This window comes from Nilaparvata lugens, chromosome 4, assembly GCF_014356525.2.
Source record: "Nilaparvata lugens isolate BPH chromosome 4, ASM1435652v1, whole genome shotgun sequence".
NCBI lineage: Eukaryota > Metazoa > Arthropoda > Insecta > Hemiptera > Delphacidae > Nilaparvata > Nilaparvata lugens.
Genome location: NC_052507.1, coordinates 43781405 through 43799827, shown reverse-complemented (window position 1 = coordinate 43799827; position 18423 = coordinate 43781405). Strand labels below are relative to the sequence as shown.

The 18423-nt window shown below is 34.2% G+C and overlaps 2 protein-coding genes across 2 annotated transcripts in view; one reads left to right on the top strand and one right to left on the bottom strand.

Moving 5' to 3' along the window:
* The window catches only part of LOC111049752 (zinc finger protein ZPR1), a 59911-nt gene extending 58762 nt beyond the window's left edge, over positions 1-1149 (bottom strand). Inside the window, exon 1 of the mRNA XM_022335913.2 lies at positions 893-1149. Coding sequence (XP_022191605.1) covers positions 893-1006 — 114 coding nt within the window. The 5' untranslated portion in view covers positions 1007-1149. The remainder of the gene's footprint in view (positions 1-892) is intronic.
* Positions 1125-18423, top strand: part of LOC111049751 — a 32311-nt gene continuing 15012 nt past the window's right edge. The window contains exon 1 of the mRNA XM_022335911.2: positions 1125-1449. The gene's annotated coding sequence lies outside the window, so the exon portion shown is untranslated. The remainder of the gene's footprint in view (positions 1450-18423) is intronic.

The following is an 18423-nucleotide window of genomic DNA, read 5'->3' as shown; positions in this document are numbered from 1 at the left end:
CGTTTTTTTAAATGGCGAGTTGTTGTACAGTTGAGCCAGACAAAAAAAAAACTAGTCATTTCATCAACTAGCCTACTTCTTTTGATAAAATAATTTACATTTATTTATTGGATGGTAGGTAATTCAATTAAAGAGACTACTTTGTTTAATAAGTATGCGGTCTAAAGCAAAACGATAGTATTTTAAATATGACGTTTGAAGGCACCATTATACCTTAATGTATATTGATCTCAATGATATAAGTAGGTGCATAGAGAAACAATAGGGTGAGTAGATATCCCATGGTATAGAGAATTTATGTGCAACTTTTACTGTTATCTCAAGCCGATTACTGTCGATTATTGTCAATTTTTACTGTTTTGTTGGGGTGATAGTGTATGAACGGCACAATTTGAGAGACTACCAGCGTCACACAGCTGCATAGGAAAGAACTACGTGAACTATCGGCTTGGGATAACAGTAAAAGTTGCGACATAAACGCCCTATACCATGGGATATCTACTTATGCTATCGTTTCTCTATGGTAGGTGGTAAAAAGAAAAATAAAGTAAAGCATTATACCGTAGGTTAGTTATTATATTCTAAAACAACAAAACAACTTCATTGATAAATTGATTACATTTTTCGTAAGTTGAAAGTAGACATCCTTGATTTGTCCATAGTACAACAATATTTTGATTGAACAAAAGAGAAACTATTAATCACGCCACAAAAAAAAATGTGTGATAAAATATCGATATTTAATTTATTCAGGACTCGAGAACTAATTTGAAAAAGATTGATCTTTATTATTGAGGCTCTTATTTAGGTACTAATAATTAATTGCAAAATGTACATTACACAAGAATAAATTTAATTATGAAACATGTAACTCAACTAAAACCCAACTTACATTGTCACCACAATTTAGACATAAACTCTCAATTTCAGTTGTTTCTGGATCCGGATCATCGGCATCTAAAGCTTTAAAAAGAGGTTGAGGTTTTTCTATTTCTTGTTTTTCCATTGAAACGGAAATGAAAAGTATTAAATCTAATAATTAGATATATTATCTGGTATTATACAAGATTGAGCAAGGGAATAGAAACATTTATTGAAACATAACCTAAAATTGTAATACATACATGTGGTTCTGAGCTGTGTCGAACAGCTGTAATCCTGTAATGTGTGATGAGTATAAATAATAACAGTTTGTAATCAATTAAATTTTCAAGAAATCATTAATTGAAATTTTTCTGTGTAAAAAATATTTGTTTCGTGAACTGAATCTACCGATAAAAATTTATCAAATTAATATTATTTTAGGTTTAATCAGGTAGGCTGTGTCAATGGCAACTCAATTTCTGAAATCTGAATCCAGCTTGATTGGTTCATCGGGTGATCGGGTCGGAAATCGTCGTCTTAATTTCCCTTTTTGAGTTGTTAAAACTTGTGTTCTCTAAAACTAAGGTAAGGTAAACTTCAAAAAACATTTCTATAATTTGGGATGAATTTAGATAAAATCTAAACTAATCTTTACAAGGCTCAATAAGTAGATAGATGCGATATGGTTATGGCTTGTAATAATGCTCAATATCAATAGGTCATTCATGTTAGAGTTAGACTAGCAAGTGCTAGACTAGACTTTCTTTGCACTGTAGACAATTTTGAGTTGTGAAAGACAACTACCTTATGTCCAGAAAACTAAAAAAATTACCTACATCAGAAAAAAAATTACATAATCTTCATCAAAATTGAAATTTTCCGCAACCCATGATTCTTGAGCCGCGCGTGCTAATAAAATTATAGTATGGAGTCACATGAAGGAAGCATAGGCGCCGACTACGTACTGTTGTTATCAGGGCTGAAGCTTCATCTTAATGTTAAGTCGGGCCTAGGCCACAAACTCAAGTTTTGTCGTAAATTTGTCAAACTCTTTAACCCTTTATTACATGATTTTTAAATTCCATCTGAAATATTTTTTTCCAACACCAGCATATCACTAATAAGATGGGAAAAATATTTAAAAAAATCCCACCTACCATTAACACATATTCCAGACCAAATTATAGTATGATGCATATCTGCATCATCATGGAGTATGAATTCAAAAATTCATGTTCACGTTTATGGAACCAAGTTTGGCGAAATGGTGAATATGAGTGACTGGATAATTCATACAGTTAATCAAATGGGCGTTTATATTCTCTCATAATGACTTATTATCTAATAGATGGTGAAATTAAATCAAAAGAACAAATTATATAACAAATGACAAGATGGAAAAATTTGAAAATGTCTCTCCATGATCTTGAAAACTTTTAGGCAAGGTGGTAAGTTACAAAACAGTTCCTGTCCTTGTTGATGCACAAGCTGGCATCACACTTGTCACATTTCAGGAAAGTAAAGCCCTTACATCCTGGTAATTTACATCGAAGTCTTTTTTCAGTGTAGGATGGCCAGTGTTCCACCCCATCCTTCCTGACATCAATTGTTGGCTGAGGAGCTGCTGGGCCACATCTTCTTTTGTTTCCATGCCAGTCTGCACACCTGAAGATGAAGGTCTTCCTCTTTTGGCAATTTCCCTATGTCCAATTTTTCATAGTGAAACTGCCAATTCTTCCCGAAACTTAGTTTGGATCATTTTGTTACCATGGACTCTCCTGTATAATAACCATGCATTCACACATGTAAGGTCAATCAAATGGTGAAAAATCCTAAAATACCATTTTTTGGATTTCATGCTGATTTTATGGGTTGCCATCATCATGTCCAAAAGATCCACACCTCCCATGAATTTTATATAGTCTTCCACTGCCTGTGGTCATCTCACCTCAATCCTCTCTTTCAGCTTCCTGTCATAGCGAGAACATTTTCCAATTGGATTTTCCCCAGTGAATGTGAAGGCAAGAGTCACAACTTTGTTGTCCACCCAGGTCACAACTGATACTTCAGTCCCATCTATTGTAGCCACATTCTCATAGGAGGTTCCACGCAGTTGTTTATTTAGCACTTTGTCATCTGGCAGCTTGAGTCCAGAAAACCGATTCCTTCTTATTGTGCCCAGAGAATGGATATTCTTGGTTTCTAAATGAAGCAGCAACAGAAATGTCGTATAATAATAATTATCAAAATAGATTTGATAATGTTGATCCTCAGGTACAATTTGCGATAGTCGCAGAACCACATTTGCTGAAGCACCAAGGTCAGTTTCATGAGGCAGCATTTGTGAATTCTCCTGTCCAGAATAGATTTCGAAATTATAAGCAAAGCCTGAAATACCGCTCAATACAAAAAACTTGTAGCCCCATTTATGAGGCTTCATGGGGTTGTACTGCTTCATGTAGTGATGCACTTTCGTAGCACATACTTGCTCATCTACAGAAAAATTGGCTTCCAATGTAACAGATTGAAATCTCTTGCACAAAATGATCTATGACAGGCCTAATTTTGAAAAGCCTGTCATGTTCTGGATGATTCCTGGGTTTGCACTGGGATTGATCATTGAAATGAAGAAACCTTCTGATATTCTCGAACTCATTCACAGACATTGTATTGGAAATCAAAGTATTCCCCAAATTACTGTTCCAATAATCTCTAATATTATTCAGTTTCACAACTGACATCATAATCAAAATTCCAATGTATTTTTTCAACATTGAAACAGTTACATGGAATGGATGGTTGAAGTATTTGGTTCACATTTGGGGGGCACTTTAGTATATGGGCCATGGAATGCAGCATTATCGATTGATTGATTCATACAATAAGTACATCATCAAAATGTTTGGGAGAGAAAAATAATGTAAAATCTATAGAGGAGGTTGAGAAGAGTTTAACAATCTATTACATTAAATAACAATTAAATAAAAATACTAAGAAATTGTCAAAAACCACAGATTTATTGATACTTAGAAAGACCGGTTTCGGTTGTTACACCATTGTCAATCTCTGATAAACTAAAACTAAATACAAGAGCAGCATAATTTATACTAGTAGGCGAGTACTGCTACTGGTCAAGGGCATGAACGCCTGCCATTGGCCCAGCTAGACAGTCTCCTCCCACTTAACGGTGTCACAAAATGGCGGCTTAAGCAACAGACTTGCCATGATAACAAAATTTACTTTTAGAACAAAATAAGAACCAAGAAATTTGACCGGTTTTGAGTTCATATATATTCATTCAATTAGGGTAATAGTTCTTGAGATATTCCAAAAAAATGTTCAGTGCTAATGTGCTAATGGAGAGGGGTGGTTCAAAAGTACCATTTTTGGTGTCTCGCATGTAACTCGAAAACTTTGTATCTTACGGATGTAGGCTAACTGTTATATACAAAATTGAAGCTTACATTACTTCCTACACTACTTATCTCACAACTTTCTCTTTATCTTCTCTAGTTTTCGAGATACCCGCTCTTGAAGGTGTAACATTTTTGAAAAAACACGTTTGCTTCCAATTTTTTAAAAATTTTTGCTCATATAAATGTTTAAAAATCGATGGGAAAAATCCATGATGATTATGAGCTTATATAGCATTGAATTTTCTTCAATTTTATGTATATTTTCAAACTTTTACGAATGTCCATACACCTTTTGCAGCATCTTTAGTGTTGATTGTGAAATCTCTATTTTTGCAACAATAGACCAATTTGACAAAGGAATTTGGAGGGAATGTTTTAAAAACAACTTTTGACTTTCCAACTTTGTTAAGACTAGTTAGGAGAAGAAGATATCAAAAGTCCACATTTCTTGCTCATGTGCTAAGGGATGAGGGTTGTTTAAAAGTTGCATTTTTCAGCGTTTTGCTCCAACGCTCATATCGTGAGAACAATGCGTTCAACTAACATAACTAACCATTCGAAAATGAAGCTTAATAAATTCTCTACACTTTTTGTTCAGTGAAATTTTGTGATATTCCGAACAGTTCCCGAGATATTCGCTCTTGAAGGTGTTTAATTGTTGAAATGACAGGTTTTTATCCAATGTATTGGTATTTCAGGGCTTCTAACTCTCCAACAATGCATCCTAAAAACTGATGCTTATAGTAGGTTTGTAGAGCATTGAATTCTCTTTGAAATTATGTATTATTCCACTATTCCAAGTTTTCCTTTCATTGTTATATTAGCTTCAATGTAGGGGATGAAATTTTCATTGCTGCAACTAGTGTCAACTTAGCGGTTCCACACCTTCAACAGAAGGGATAAAGATGCGCACTTTTGCTATGTTCACCTACTAACTAGTCCAAATTAAACTGCAAAGTCAAAAATTGTGTCACAGACTCCCCCTTCCAATGTCATTGTCAAACGATTAACTGTTGCAGCAATGAAAATTTCACCCCCTACATTGTAGCTGCTATAACAATGGAAGGGAAACTTGGAATTGTGAAATAATACATCATTTCAAAGAGAATTTTTAATGCTCTATGAAGATTTCACAATCAACACTAAAAAGGTGTAGGGACATTAGTAAAAGTGCAAAATTATACATCAAATTGAAGAGAATTCAATGCTTTATAAGCTTATAATCAGAATGGATTTTCTCATTGATTTTTAAAAAGTTATATGAGCAAAAATTGAAAAAAAATTGGAGGCAAACGTGTTTTTTTCAAAAATGTCACACCTTCAAGAGTGGATATCTCAAAAACTAGAGAAGATATAGAAAAAGTTGTGAGATAAATAGTGTAGGAAATTATGTAAGCTTCAATTTTGTATGTAACAGTTATGTTTGTAAGATACATAGTTTTTGAGTTAAATGCAAGAAACCAAAAAATGGTACCTTTTGGTATGTTTACCTCCTTACTACCCTAAACAGAACTGCAGGGTCAAAAATTGTCTTCCAAACATTTCCCTCTATAACCTTTCTTTGACTGGACTATGAAGTATTTTGGAGCTACATAATGGACCGATTGCTTGAAAATAGATTTATTGACTTTTCGTAAACGAAACATTCTTTTCCTACAATTACCCGAAAAAGTGCTTATTCCCTCATCAATAAATTATACTATGCAAAATACCTTATTCCCACACCCAGTGCGGGAATGTAGATTTCAGTGCAGCAAAAACTTTGTCTCACTCCAAATTTGCAACATAACACAAAATAGTTAACACGCTTTATGACGGTAGAGTGCGGCGAAGTAAAAGAAATGTTGGTAAACCTGAATATGTTGCTGGCTGGAAATTTTTGTAACACAGCTGATTATTACCGTGAGATATTGAATATCAAACAGTAAATAAACAAGAAGTTCTGATAGTATTCAATATCAGTATTTTATTTCTATTCAAGTTATCATGAACGATTTATTATGTGTGAGATGCCTATATTTTCAACTGGAAGACATTGGAAACATTCATTGACCAATTTTATGATCAAGGAATCAAGTATTTTTATATCTTTATTTACTTTTGTGGTTAGGTTACTCTTATTACTAAGATTATAAGGTTATATTTTCAAAACAATAATGTATTCATTAGGTTTGAAACATATATTTACACTTCAAAAAAAGTTATTCAGTTCTTCAACTCCCCGAAACATCTCTACTCACATTTTCGTAGAACAACTTCAATGAATGCCGTTGATGAATTAGAAACAGAATACAGAATAGATGTTATTGAATAGCGTAATCAAAAACACTGGATTTACAGTATATTGTTTACTCAACAGTGACTTGAATGATTGAAGTTCAGCATTTCAGGTAAATGTAATGTCTATATAATATAATTTAATCATGTTTTAAATAATGCAGTAGGCCTATAACCTTAATTATACGTTTCATGCGGCTACTGGGCGATTGGCCAGAAAAGCAGAAAGGCCAAATTGACATGTTTACTAATGTATTTACAAGAAAAAACAAGCTGAAACTATATTTTTACACTAATTGTGTATAATATATCATTCAGACTCAAAATTGAGGATATTTGGAACTGGAATAAATGGTACACATGAAAATTTCATAGAATGGTCAGGTTAGAAGTCTGTCCTGAGGGCTGATCACTAGCCTAATCCTTGATCAGTCCTGGGCCTATTAACTTATTTATTTACATTAATAGAAAAATCAAAACATAAGCTTACAGCTTTGATCGCATAGACAAATTAATCAATAAAACAAATTGATGGGCACCGTTTAAGTATAATAAGCAAAGTTTTACTGCATAACTTTTGTGTTTTCGGATAGGAGAATATTAAACTGTTAGGGGCGATTGCTGAGATCGGGATTATCTCTTGTGCTTGGCTAAAGACCGGTTTTTGCGCCGCAGAACAAAAATCGGTTTGCTGAGATCAGGAAAGCTTGAGCGCAAAAGTTAGCCGACCGGCAATTATCGCAGGGAAAAACCGGCGGTCTAAAAATTGGTTTGATGAGATCCAGTCTAGGCTAAAAATTAATCTCGGTGGATTGCTGAGTTCAAGCGTAGATTAACTCGAGTTTAAAAGATAATCTCGGTGGATTGCTGAGATCGGGATCAGGCTAAAATGAGATGATCTCAGGAGCAAAAATGATGATTTTAGACTCCAACTTAGACCTGCTAGGAGGCAGGTTTAAGTTCGGGATTAAGCTATTAACTAGCTATTCTTTTGATTTTATTAAAAACCAATGTCAGATTGGGGTTTATCTTTGAATTCTGAATAATTTCATTACCCATAAAGGTATATTTGAAATGTTTTTCCACTAATGTTTAAAATATTATAACATAAAGTGAAAATGAAAACACCTTCAAACAACAAGGAAATTTTTTACCTCTCACGAAAAGGGGATCCGGGGGTCTCCCCCAGAAAATTTAAGAAAAATACCCTCAATTTGGTGTGATTTCAAGCAATTTCCACTTAACAAACTACATCCTAATAATGAAGTTTCTTTATGTTCAGTGGGCTAATCATTATTTAATTTTTCATAGAAACTATCATAGGCCATGCTATTTCAGTTCATATAACAAATAGAATGGAAATATAATTTCATTAGTCATTCAATTGTTTAAAAAAATAGTTTCAAAGCTATAGTCTACAAACCTATGATTTTCATGATTTTTACTAAAGTGCAAAAAATATATTTACTGTGGGGGGGGGATATATCCATGTTCCCAGATATTACTGGAGATTTGTATATCCTCCTGTCCCCGGTGGAAACTACTCTTTAATCATAACATAACTAGGACATTTTGTGGGTACCATACTAAAAAAAGGTGCTGGAGCATTGTTTAAGGGAACTACGTTTCAATCACATGAACTGTTTTACATACATGATCTTTTCATATTCATGCATGAAACTGAATGAACAATTATCAATACATGTTAAATTGAACTTTCAATTGTTAAAGATGGTAAAAAAAACTGACTTCAAAAAGATCTTTCTGAAGTATTCGCTATACGCAGTTCCAAAGAGTAAATATACTGTTTGAAAGTTACCTATTTATTTGTCTCTGGCAGTACGCACTAGCCCATTCACTGAGTAGCCCATAATTTTATTATCATTCTGATATTCTCTCAACACTCATATTATATATATTCTTTGGTTTAAACAATGTCTAAAAATATATTAAATTGGAAGCCAATTCTTTTGACTCAATTTCTATCAGTGGTCGATTACCTTCTACGAATCTAGGCTACGATAGTATCGATGCTATCTATAATTGGTTTGAACATAATATGTAACTGCACCTACACCAGTAATGAAGGAGAACTGTATTAAATACGTTGTAATTGTAAGAGAGTGTGAGATGATGATATCTATGTGGGGTTGATTGTTGCTAATTGGAGGCAGCTGCGTTTGCTTGCATCATCACTGGATGCAGAAATAGTCTGCATTGCATAATTGAACTATTAAGTTGAGTCCAGATGGTGATGAGCGACCCTTCGTTTGCGTGATCCTTTCTGTGGAATTGATTTTGTGAGTGGATGAAGTGAATAATAGATTATCTTGAATATTTGGATTATTACAAACCAATACCTCAAGTCGGCGAGTACGGTATCAGAATTTAAAACTGAAGAGAAGTGCTGATTGCTCTCAGATTTTTTGCTGATGGTAGTCCACATAGAGATGGGCGATTTATGTGAGTACTGCAGCATCATGTCGCATTATACATAGTGTTGCGGCGATATCTATTATTTGTTTAGTAATGGAAAAATATTACATTAAATTCCTAGCTGGACAATACGCTAGAAAAAAATACATTTTTGAAATAAATGGAAATGAATTCCAAATGAACACCAAAAAGGTGAGGAGTTGTTCATGTGTTCACTGTAACGACCGTCAAGAGAGGATTGAGACTGAAATAGAGAGAGAATGGGAGTAAGTGGGGGGAAGAGAGAGAGAGAGAATGAGATTGATTGATTTTTTTCTTCTTCAATATGCCCTAATAAAGGCATATTATGCCTGAGAGAGAGAGAGAGAGGGAGGGGAAAAAGAAAAAACAAGAAAGAAACGAATGATGGGAGTGGTGTGAGTGAGAGAGTGCAAAAGCAATACGCAAAAACAGCGTGTGAGAGCCAAAGTAGCATTCGAGATGGCTGTTGCCAACATTGCAACAATAATTCCCTGTGGATTCCTCCAGTTGCGCCTCGGTCTGGCTAAACTTGAGCGTTGGTCTGGCTAAACCCGCGGATCAAAGTTGCTCTCGACCAAGAGATGACCGACGGCTAAACTTGATCTCAGCAAACCGATTTTTTAGCTGAGACCAACGTTGCGCCGGGGTTAGCCAGACCCGATCTCAGCAATCGCCCCTTAGTCACGGGTAAAGTATAACGTTTGTGAGGCTCATTGAGGGCTCAAAATACATATATTATCCAGACAAGTGATTTATGGTCATTTCTACACTTGCTGATGACTTCTTGTAGATGAAGTATTATTATAATTGAATCTCATATAACTTTATAATATTCATTCTATTGTCATTCAGACTGAATTTGAAATAATTCTGTTGTGGGATGGTTGCAATATTTATTATCAGCATTAAAAATACTAAAGATTTGCACAAACAAACATTTTATTTGGTATAGGACATGTTCACCGTCTATTACTGACTTTTCACATTCTATGGTAACTGTAGGAAAAATTTAATGTGCAATACGTGCGCAAAGTTTCTTTGCTGCACTCAAGAAACCATCATTCCGCACTCGCCTACGGCTCGTGCGTAAACGTTTCTTTCGGTGCAGCAAAGTGGCACTTTGCGCACTAGTTGCACAAATAACTATTGTGTGATTCTTCTTGTATTGTAATATAAATTATCTGTACCAATATTGCCAGCTCTGACATACAATAACTTTAAGACTTTAACTTATGTACAAAAAAGATGTTGTAGAGGTAATGCTCTTATGAAGGAATATAATGGAAAAGAACTTTATATTCTGGTACTGTTGCACATTATACAAATTATATTATTCTGAAATACTCAGCTTTCCAAGGTAACACTTTTACAAGCACCAGCCCCCCCCCCAGCTGAGAATCCCATACTGCAGTCTGGATTGTACTAGTGCAAAATATAATATACTTATGAAGAATATTACTGGAATCTTATCTCACGTGCATGTCGCTGGCCCGGCCACATTCGAATTTCACCATACAAACTATGCCAAGATTTACTACCTATTTTCTACTATTTTCTACCTCCAATAACCGATTTTCTACCTCAAAGATAGCAGAGATATTGGATAAACTAAAGTGCCGGGCCAGGGACATGTTAGCCCGGCCATCTCTGAATTTCACCAAACAAACTATGCCAAGATTTACTACTTATTTTCTACTATTTTCTACCTCCAATAACAGATTTTCTACCTCAAGGATAACAGAGATATGAGCAAAAATATAGAAAGGTCAATGACCTCTCAGCCCGGCCATCTTTGAATTTGACCAAACCAAATATGCCAAAATTTACTACCTATTTTCTACTATTTTCTACCTCAAACCAAACTGAAATCTAACCATCCATAACGGAGATATTGGCGAAAATATGTGTAGGTCACGTGCATGTCGCTGGCCCGGCCACATTCGAATTTAACCAAAAAAACTATGCCAAGATTTACTACCTATTTTCTACTATTTTCTACCTCAAACCAAACCAAAATCGAATCACGCATAATGGAGATATTGGCTAAAATATGTATAGGTCACGTGCATGTCGCTGGCCCGGCCACATTTGAATTTCACCAAACAAACTATGCCAATATTTACTAAATATTTTCTACTATTTTCTACCTCCAATAACCGATTTTCTACCTCAACCCAAACGGAGTTATAGGGGATTGTAAGTTTTCACCCACCCCCCTCGCCTATCACCACACACGAAAACTCGTTTCTAGTCTTGCCATGATTGAATTTCTGAAAAACTAAATGAGCCAATATGTAGAACACAAGCTCTGCTATCATATTCCACAAAGAACGGAATCGATAGCTCATCACTAGACAAAGTTATTGAGTGTTTAAAGATTACCCCCCCCCATCATAACAGCATGTCTCTGGCCCGGCCACATTCGAATTTAAACAAACCAACTATGACAAGATTTTCTACCTATTTTCTACCTCTAATAAAAGATTTTCTACCTCAACCCAAAGGGAATTATAGAGGATTGTAAGTTTTCACCCACCCCCCTCGCCTATCACCACACAAGAAAAAACGTTTCTAGCCTTGTCATGATTGAATTTCTGAAAAACTAAATGAGCCAATATGTAGTACACAAGCTCTGCTATCATATTCCACAAAGAACGGAATCGATAGCTCATCACTAGACAAAGTTATTGAGTGTTTAAAGATTACCCCCCCCCCTCGTAACAGCATGTCTCTGGCCCGGCCACATTCGAATTTCACCAAACAAACTATGCCAATATTTACTAAATATTTTCTACTATTTTCTACCTCCAATAACCGATTTTCTACCTCAACCCAAACGGAGTTATAGGGGATTGTAAGTTTTCACCCACCCCCCTCGCCTATCACCACACACGAAAACTCGTTTCTAGTCTTGCCATGATTGAATTTCTGAAAAACTAAATGAGCCAATATGTAGTACACAAGCTCTGCTATCATATTCCACAAAGAACGGAATCGATAGCTCATCACTAGACAAAGTTATTGAGTGTTTAAAGATTACCCCCCCCCCTCGTAACAGCATGTCTCTGGCCCGGCCACATTCGAATTTAAACAAACCTACTATGCCAAGATTTTCTACCTATTTTCTACTATTTTCTACCTCCAATAAAAGATTATCTACCTCAGCCCAAAGGGAATTATAGGGGATTGTAAGTTTTCACCCACCCCCCTCGCCAATCACACACACACGAAAACACGTTTCTAGTAATATTTTCAAACTGTCCAAAAATCCACTGTTTCTTACTCAGCCGCCAATTTGTTACTCACACTACTATCTCAACCAAGGAATCTCAGACAGTTTCAAAATTATTTGTAGATTAATTTCGTACCCTGGAACAGTGCCTTGAATATTGTTAGGGAAACTTGGGATAATTGGTAGTGGTTGATTTTAAAAATAAGCATGTATTGAACTATGTTTTGAATTGTTTCTGATGAAATACCATATAACAAATAATAATGTTGGGAAATAAACATAAAACAACTTATTACATAAAAAATGCATTGCAAGACGTACCTTTATTCCATCAATAACTATAATTGAACATATGATACACTAATTAATATTTGAAATACCTTTATAAAATCACAACTAATTGTTCACATTCTGCAAACAGAAAGGAGAATAGAAAAAACATCTTTATTTGCAATGGAGGAAAATCGCAAACTATGTGAACATATAAGATACACAAATTAATATTTGATTACCTTTATACAATCGAAACTAATCGTTCACATTTTGCAAACAGAAAGATAAGAAAAATCATCCTAATTTGCAATGGATGAAAATTGCAAACTATTCGTTCATAAGATGCACAAATTAATATTTAAAATATTGCAAACTATTCGTGCATAAGATGCACAAATTAATATTTAAAATACCTTCATACAATCGAAACTAATCGTTCACATTTTGCAAACAGAAAGAATAGAAAAAACATCCTTATTTGCAATGGATGAAAATCGCAAACTATATGAACATATGATACACTAATTAATATTTGAACTACCTTTATGCAATCGAAACTAATCGTTCACATTTTGCAAACTGAAAGAATAGAGAAATCATCCTAATTTGCAATTGATGGAAATCGCAAACTATATGAACATATGATACACAAATTAATATTTGAACTACCTTTATGCAATCAAAACTAATCGTTCACATTTTGCAAACTGAAAGAATAGAGAAATCATCCTAATTTGCAATTGATGGTAATCGCAAACTATAATGAACATATGATACACAAATTAATATTTGAACTACCTTTATGCAATCAAAACTAATCGTTCACATTTTGCAAACAGAAAGAATACTAGAGAAATCATCCTAATTTGCAATTGATGGTAATCGCAAACTATATGAACATATGATACACTAATTAATATGTGAACTACCTTTATGCAATCAAAACTAATCGTTCACATTTTGCAAACAGAAAGAATACTAGAGAAATCATCCTAATTTGCAATTGATGGAAATCGCAAACTATATGAACATATGATACACAAATTAATATTTGAACTACCTAATTAATTATAACTACCTAGTATAATTATAAATTTGATTCAAGTCAATGAATCAATGTATGTGAGAGTAAAGTATTGAAGATTTAATAAAATAATAGAATAAATTTATTTGTTTCAAGCACATATGCTAATACAAACGAGTTGATTCGAATACAGTCATTACATTCTATGATATCACATTACTGGTATGTCTTAAATAATGCTTTAAATATATATCACAAGTAAGAGTACTTTAGTAAGTATATATGTTCCTAATATACAGAAGAATAGATCTATCACATTCGACAAATTTGAAATTTTAAAATAAAATATCTATCTGTACATTTTCATGTAATAACAATCCCATATCTATCAATCATAGCACTCCCATATAATATATATACCTATACATATTTTATAAACGTGCAATAACAGTTCAACTACAAAAATAATGAATTTTTTGAAAAATTTATCCAATACTACATTTCTCACATACTAAAAAAATACCATTTATAGTAATCAACAATAATAACATTCCAGTTTTAAATATCTACCTATTCCTATTTTATAAACGAAACGAGTAATAACAGTATTAACTTCAACAATAATCAATTCTAGACAAATATATCCAATAATACATTTTTATATAATAATCCGTCACACATGCAATAATCTCTTCCAACTATCTTATTTTTAGAGCTCAATCTATCCCCATCAAACTTACTTTATTCAGCTCACTGCATTCCTCATTTAACTGTCTAAAATGAGCATCGAATACTTTTAATATTTTCAATGATAATCTCTGTTCCCTGACTATAATTATCGGACATTATTCAAGTGTTTATTATCATAGATCTGATTTCGATTGCTTTCATTGTATACCCATACAAACGGTTGATTTTCTGCTCCGTAAAGTTCGAAAGTAAAACCATGAGTTTGTCATCGTCAGTAACCACATTTGTAGTGAATTTTTCTAAATAGTGTCTTCTTATTCCACCATACATCGGGCACCTTAACAGAAAATGCTCAACATATTCCTTCTCTTTCAGTTTTGTACTAGTTTTCCTTCCTTCAACTTGTAAGACTTAAGAAAACTTTCCTCTGTCCTGCCAATCTCCAACCAGATTGCAACCCGCCAGATGCAACTGATTCTTCAACAAACACACCCAGTTACCTTGGTTATCTTGATCCTGTTGCGCCAACTCGTATAATCTATCAATGCATTCTCTGGGGTATCTCCCGTTAGCCATTGACATAACTCTACAGATGTATTTAATTGACTTGACGAATATAAAACTACTCAACCGTAGTCTTCCAGTCTCCAATCTCAATGACCAGCTGGGAGTGCTTCTTTTCAACAGGAGTAAACGCTTTAGAAAATAAAGCTGTGTTCTCGCCAGTGTGAACTTGGAAGAGCATTTCCTAGAAGTACATCCAAAATTGACAGTTCTGGATGCAGAATCGATAGTTCTACAGTTCCTGGAGATTAATAACGATAGTTCCATTGAAATAGTCGAAATAAATGGATTTGAAAAAATGCTCTTCCAAGTTCCACTAGAAAAATGTATTTTTGTCAGCAGAACACAGAGAAATGCTTTAAGATCCTCGAATATGAGAGTTCTAGGCAGAGGAGGTCAACCTGAATATAGAACAGATGAGTTCCAATTGATAAATTCAATTGATAAATTTTTATGGCTATTTGAAATTCAAAAAATCTGGTGTGGTACACTCACACAACTTTCCTTGCTCATATTCGAAACTACGATCAGATTTTTGTATATGTGTATATATAATTGTTTTCAGAGTACTTTTTCCTTTGTGTAAATTGTGAAATTCAATGATTTTTTCAGTCGTCATTTTTTTAAAGTCTTAAAAACAGCTGTTCTACAGATGAAATATCTCGACTATGTGTTCTTTTTATGAACTGCTCTACCTACCTACCTCATGCACGAGAAGGAGGTTACAAAGTCCATTTCTCAAGGATGGGGTGGACCCCCCATTAGTTTCCCAGAAAGGAGACTCATGCCAGTTAATAGAGCTGATAAATAACTGTACAGAGTATGAATTTGAAAAAAATCGGTCAATTTATTTTAAAAAAATCGTGAAAACATGGTTTTTTAGTAATTATCCGCCATTTTTCTCAAGAATATTACGGAGCTCCTGCAATTTTCCAAGGAAAAAACTCATGTCATTTGATAGGACTTATGAATAGCTACCCATGGCTTGAATTTGAAGAAAATCGTTAGAGCCGTTTTCGAGAAAACCGTGAAAAACCTGGTGTTTGGTCATTATCCGCCATTTTTCTCAAGAATATTACGGAGCTCATGGAATTTTCCCAGAAATGAGACTCATGCCAGTTGATAGTGCTTATGAATATCTATCTATCCATGGTATGAATTTGAAGTAAATCGTTAGAGCAGTTTTCGAGAAAACGGTGAAAAACATGGATTTTTAGTCATTATCCGCCATTTTTCTCAAGAATATTACGGAGCTCCTGAAATTTTCCCAGAAATGAAACTTATGCCAGTTGATAGGGCTTACAAATGGCTATCCATGGTATAAATTTGAAGAAAATCATTTGAAGAACCCACTTTTTTGGACTCAGGGACCTTGAAACGTATAGAAATTTAGAAATTGGGGTACCTTAATTTTCTCGGAAAGCAATACTTCCCTTACCTATGGCAATAGGGCAAGGAAAGTAAAAGAAAATATAAACTATTCTGCCATTCTTCAAATGATTTTCTTCAAATTTATACCATGGATAGCCATTTGTAAGCCCTATCAACTGGCATAAGTTTCATTTCTGGGAAAATTTCAGGAGCTCCGTAATATTCTTGAGAAAAATGGCGGATAATGACTAAAAATCCATGTTTTTCACCGTTTTCTCGAAAACTGCTCTAACGATTTACTTCAAATTCATACCATGGATAGATAGATATTCATAAGCACTATCAACTGGCATGAGTCTCATTTCTGGGAAAATTCCATGAGCTCCGTAATATTCTTGAGAAAAATGGCGGATAATGACCAAACACCAGGTTTTTCACGGTTTTCTCGAAAACGGCTCTAACGATTTTCTTCAAATTCAAGCCATGGGTAGCTATTCATAAGTCCTATCAAATGACATGAGTTTTTTCCTTGGAAAATTGCAGGAGCTCCGTAATATTCTTGAGAAAAATGGCGGATAATTACTAAAAAACCATGTTTTCACGATTTTTTTAAAATAATTGACCGATTTTTTTCAAATTCATACTCTGTACAGTTATTTATCAGCTCTATTAACTGGCATGAGTCTCCTTTCTGGGAAACTAATGGGGGGTCCACCCCATCCTTGAGAAATGGACTTTGTAACCTCCTTCTCGTGCATGAGGTAGGTAGGTAGAGCAGTTCATAAAAAGAACACATAGTCGAGATATTTCATCTGTAGAACAGCTGTTTTTAAGACTTTAAAAAAATGACGACTGAAAAAATCATTGAATTTCACAATTTACACAAAGGAAAAAGTACTCTGAAAACAATTATATATACACATATACAAAAATCTGATCGTAGTTTCGAATATGAGCAAGGAAAGTTGTGTGAGTGTACCACACCAGATTTTTTGAATTTCAAATAGCCATAAAAATTTATCAATTGAATTTATCAATTGGAACTCATCTGTTCTATATTCAGGTTGACCTCCTCTGCCTAGAACTCTCATATTCGAGGATCTTAAAGCATTTCTCTGTGTTCTGCTGACAAAAATACATTTTTCTAGTGGAACTTGGAAGAGCATTTTTTCAAATCCATTTATTTCGACTATTTCAATGGAACTATCGTTATTAATCTCCAGGAACTGTAGAACTATCGATTCTGCATCCAGAACTGTCAATTTTGGATGTACTTCTAGGAAATGCTCTTCCAAGTTCACACTGGCGAGAACACAGCTTTATTTTCTAAAGCGTTTACTCCTGTTGAAAAGAAGCACTCCCAGCTGGTCATTGAGATTGGAGACTGGAAGACTACGGTTGAGTAGTTTTATATTCGTCAAGTCAATTAAATACATCTGTAGAGTTATGTCAATGGCTAACGGAGATACCCCAGAGAATGCATTGATAGATTATACGAGTTGGCGCAACAGGATCAAGATAACCAAGGTAACTGGGTGTGTTTGTTGAAGAATCAGTTGCATCTGGCGGGTTGCAATCTGGTTGGAGATTGGCAGGACAGAGGAAAGTTTTCTTAAGTCTTACAAGTTGAAGGAAGGAAAACTAGTACAAAACTGAAAGAGAAGGAATATGTTGAGCATTTTCTGTTAAGGTGCCCGATGTATGGTGGAATAAGAAGACACTATTTAGAAAAATTCACTACAAATGTGGTTACTGACGATGACAAACTCATGGTTTTACTTTCGAACTTTACGGAGCAGAAAATCAACCGTTTGTATGGGTATACAATGAAAGCAATCGAAATCAGATCTATGATAATAAACACTTGAATAATGTCCGATAATTATAGTCAGGGAACAGAGATTATCATTGAAAATATTAAAAGTATTCGATGCTCATTTTAGACAGTTAAATGAGGAATGCAGTGAGCTGAATAAAGTAAGTTTGATGGGGATAGATTGAGCTCTAAAAATAAGATAGTTGGAAGAGATTATTGCATGTGTGACGGATTATTATATAAAAATGTATTATTGGATATATTTGTCTAGAATTGATTATTGTTGAAGTTAATACTGTTATTACTCGTTTCGTTTATAAAATAGGAATAGGTAGATATTTAAAACTGGAATGTTATTATTGTTGATTACTATAAATGGTATTTTTTTAGTATGTGAGAAATGTAGTATTGGATAAATTTTTCAAAAAATTCATTATTT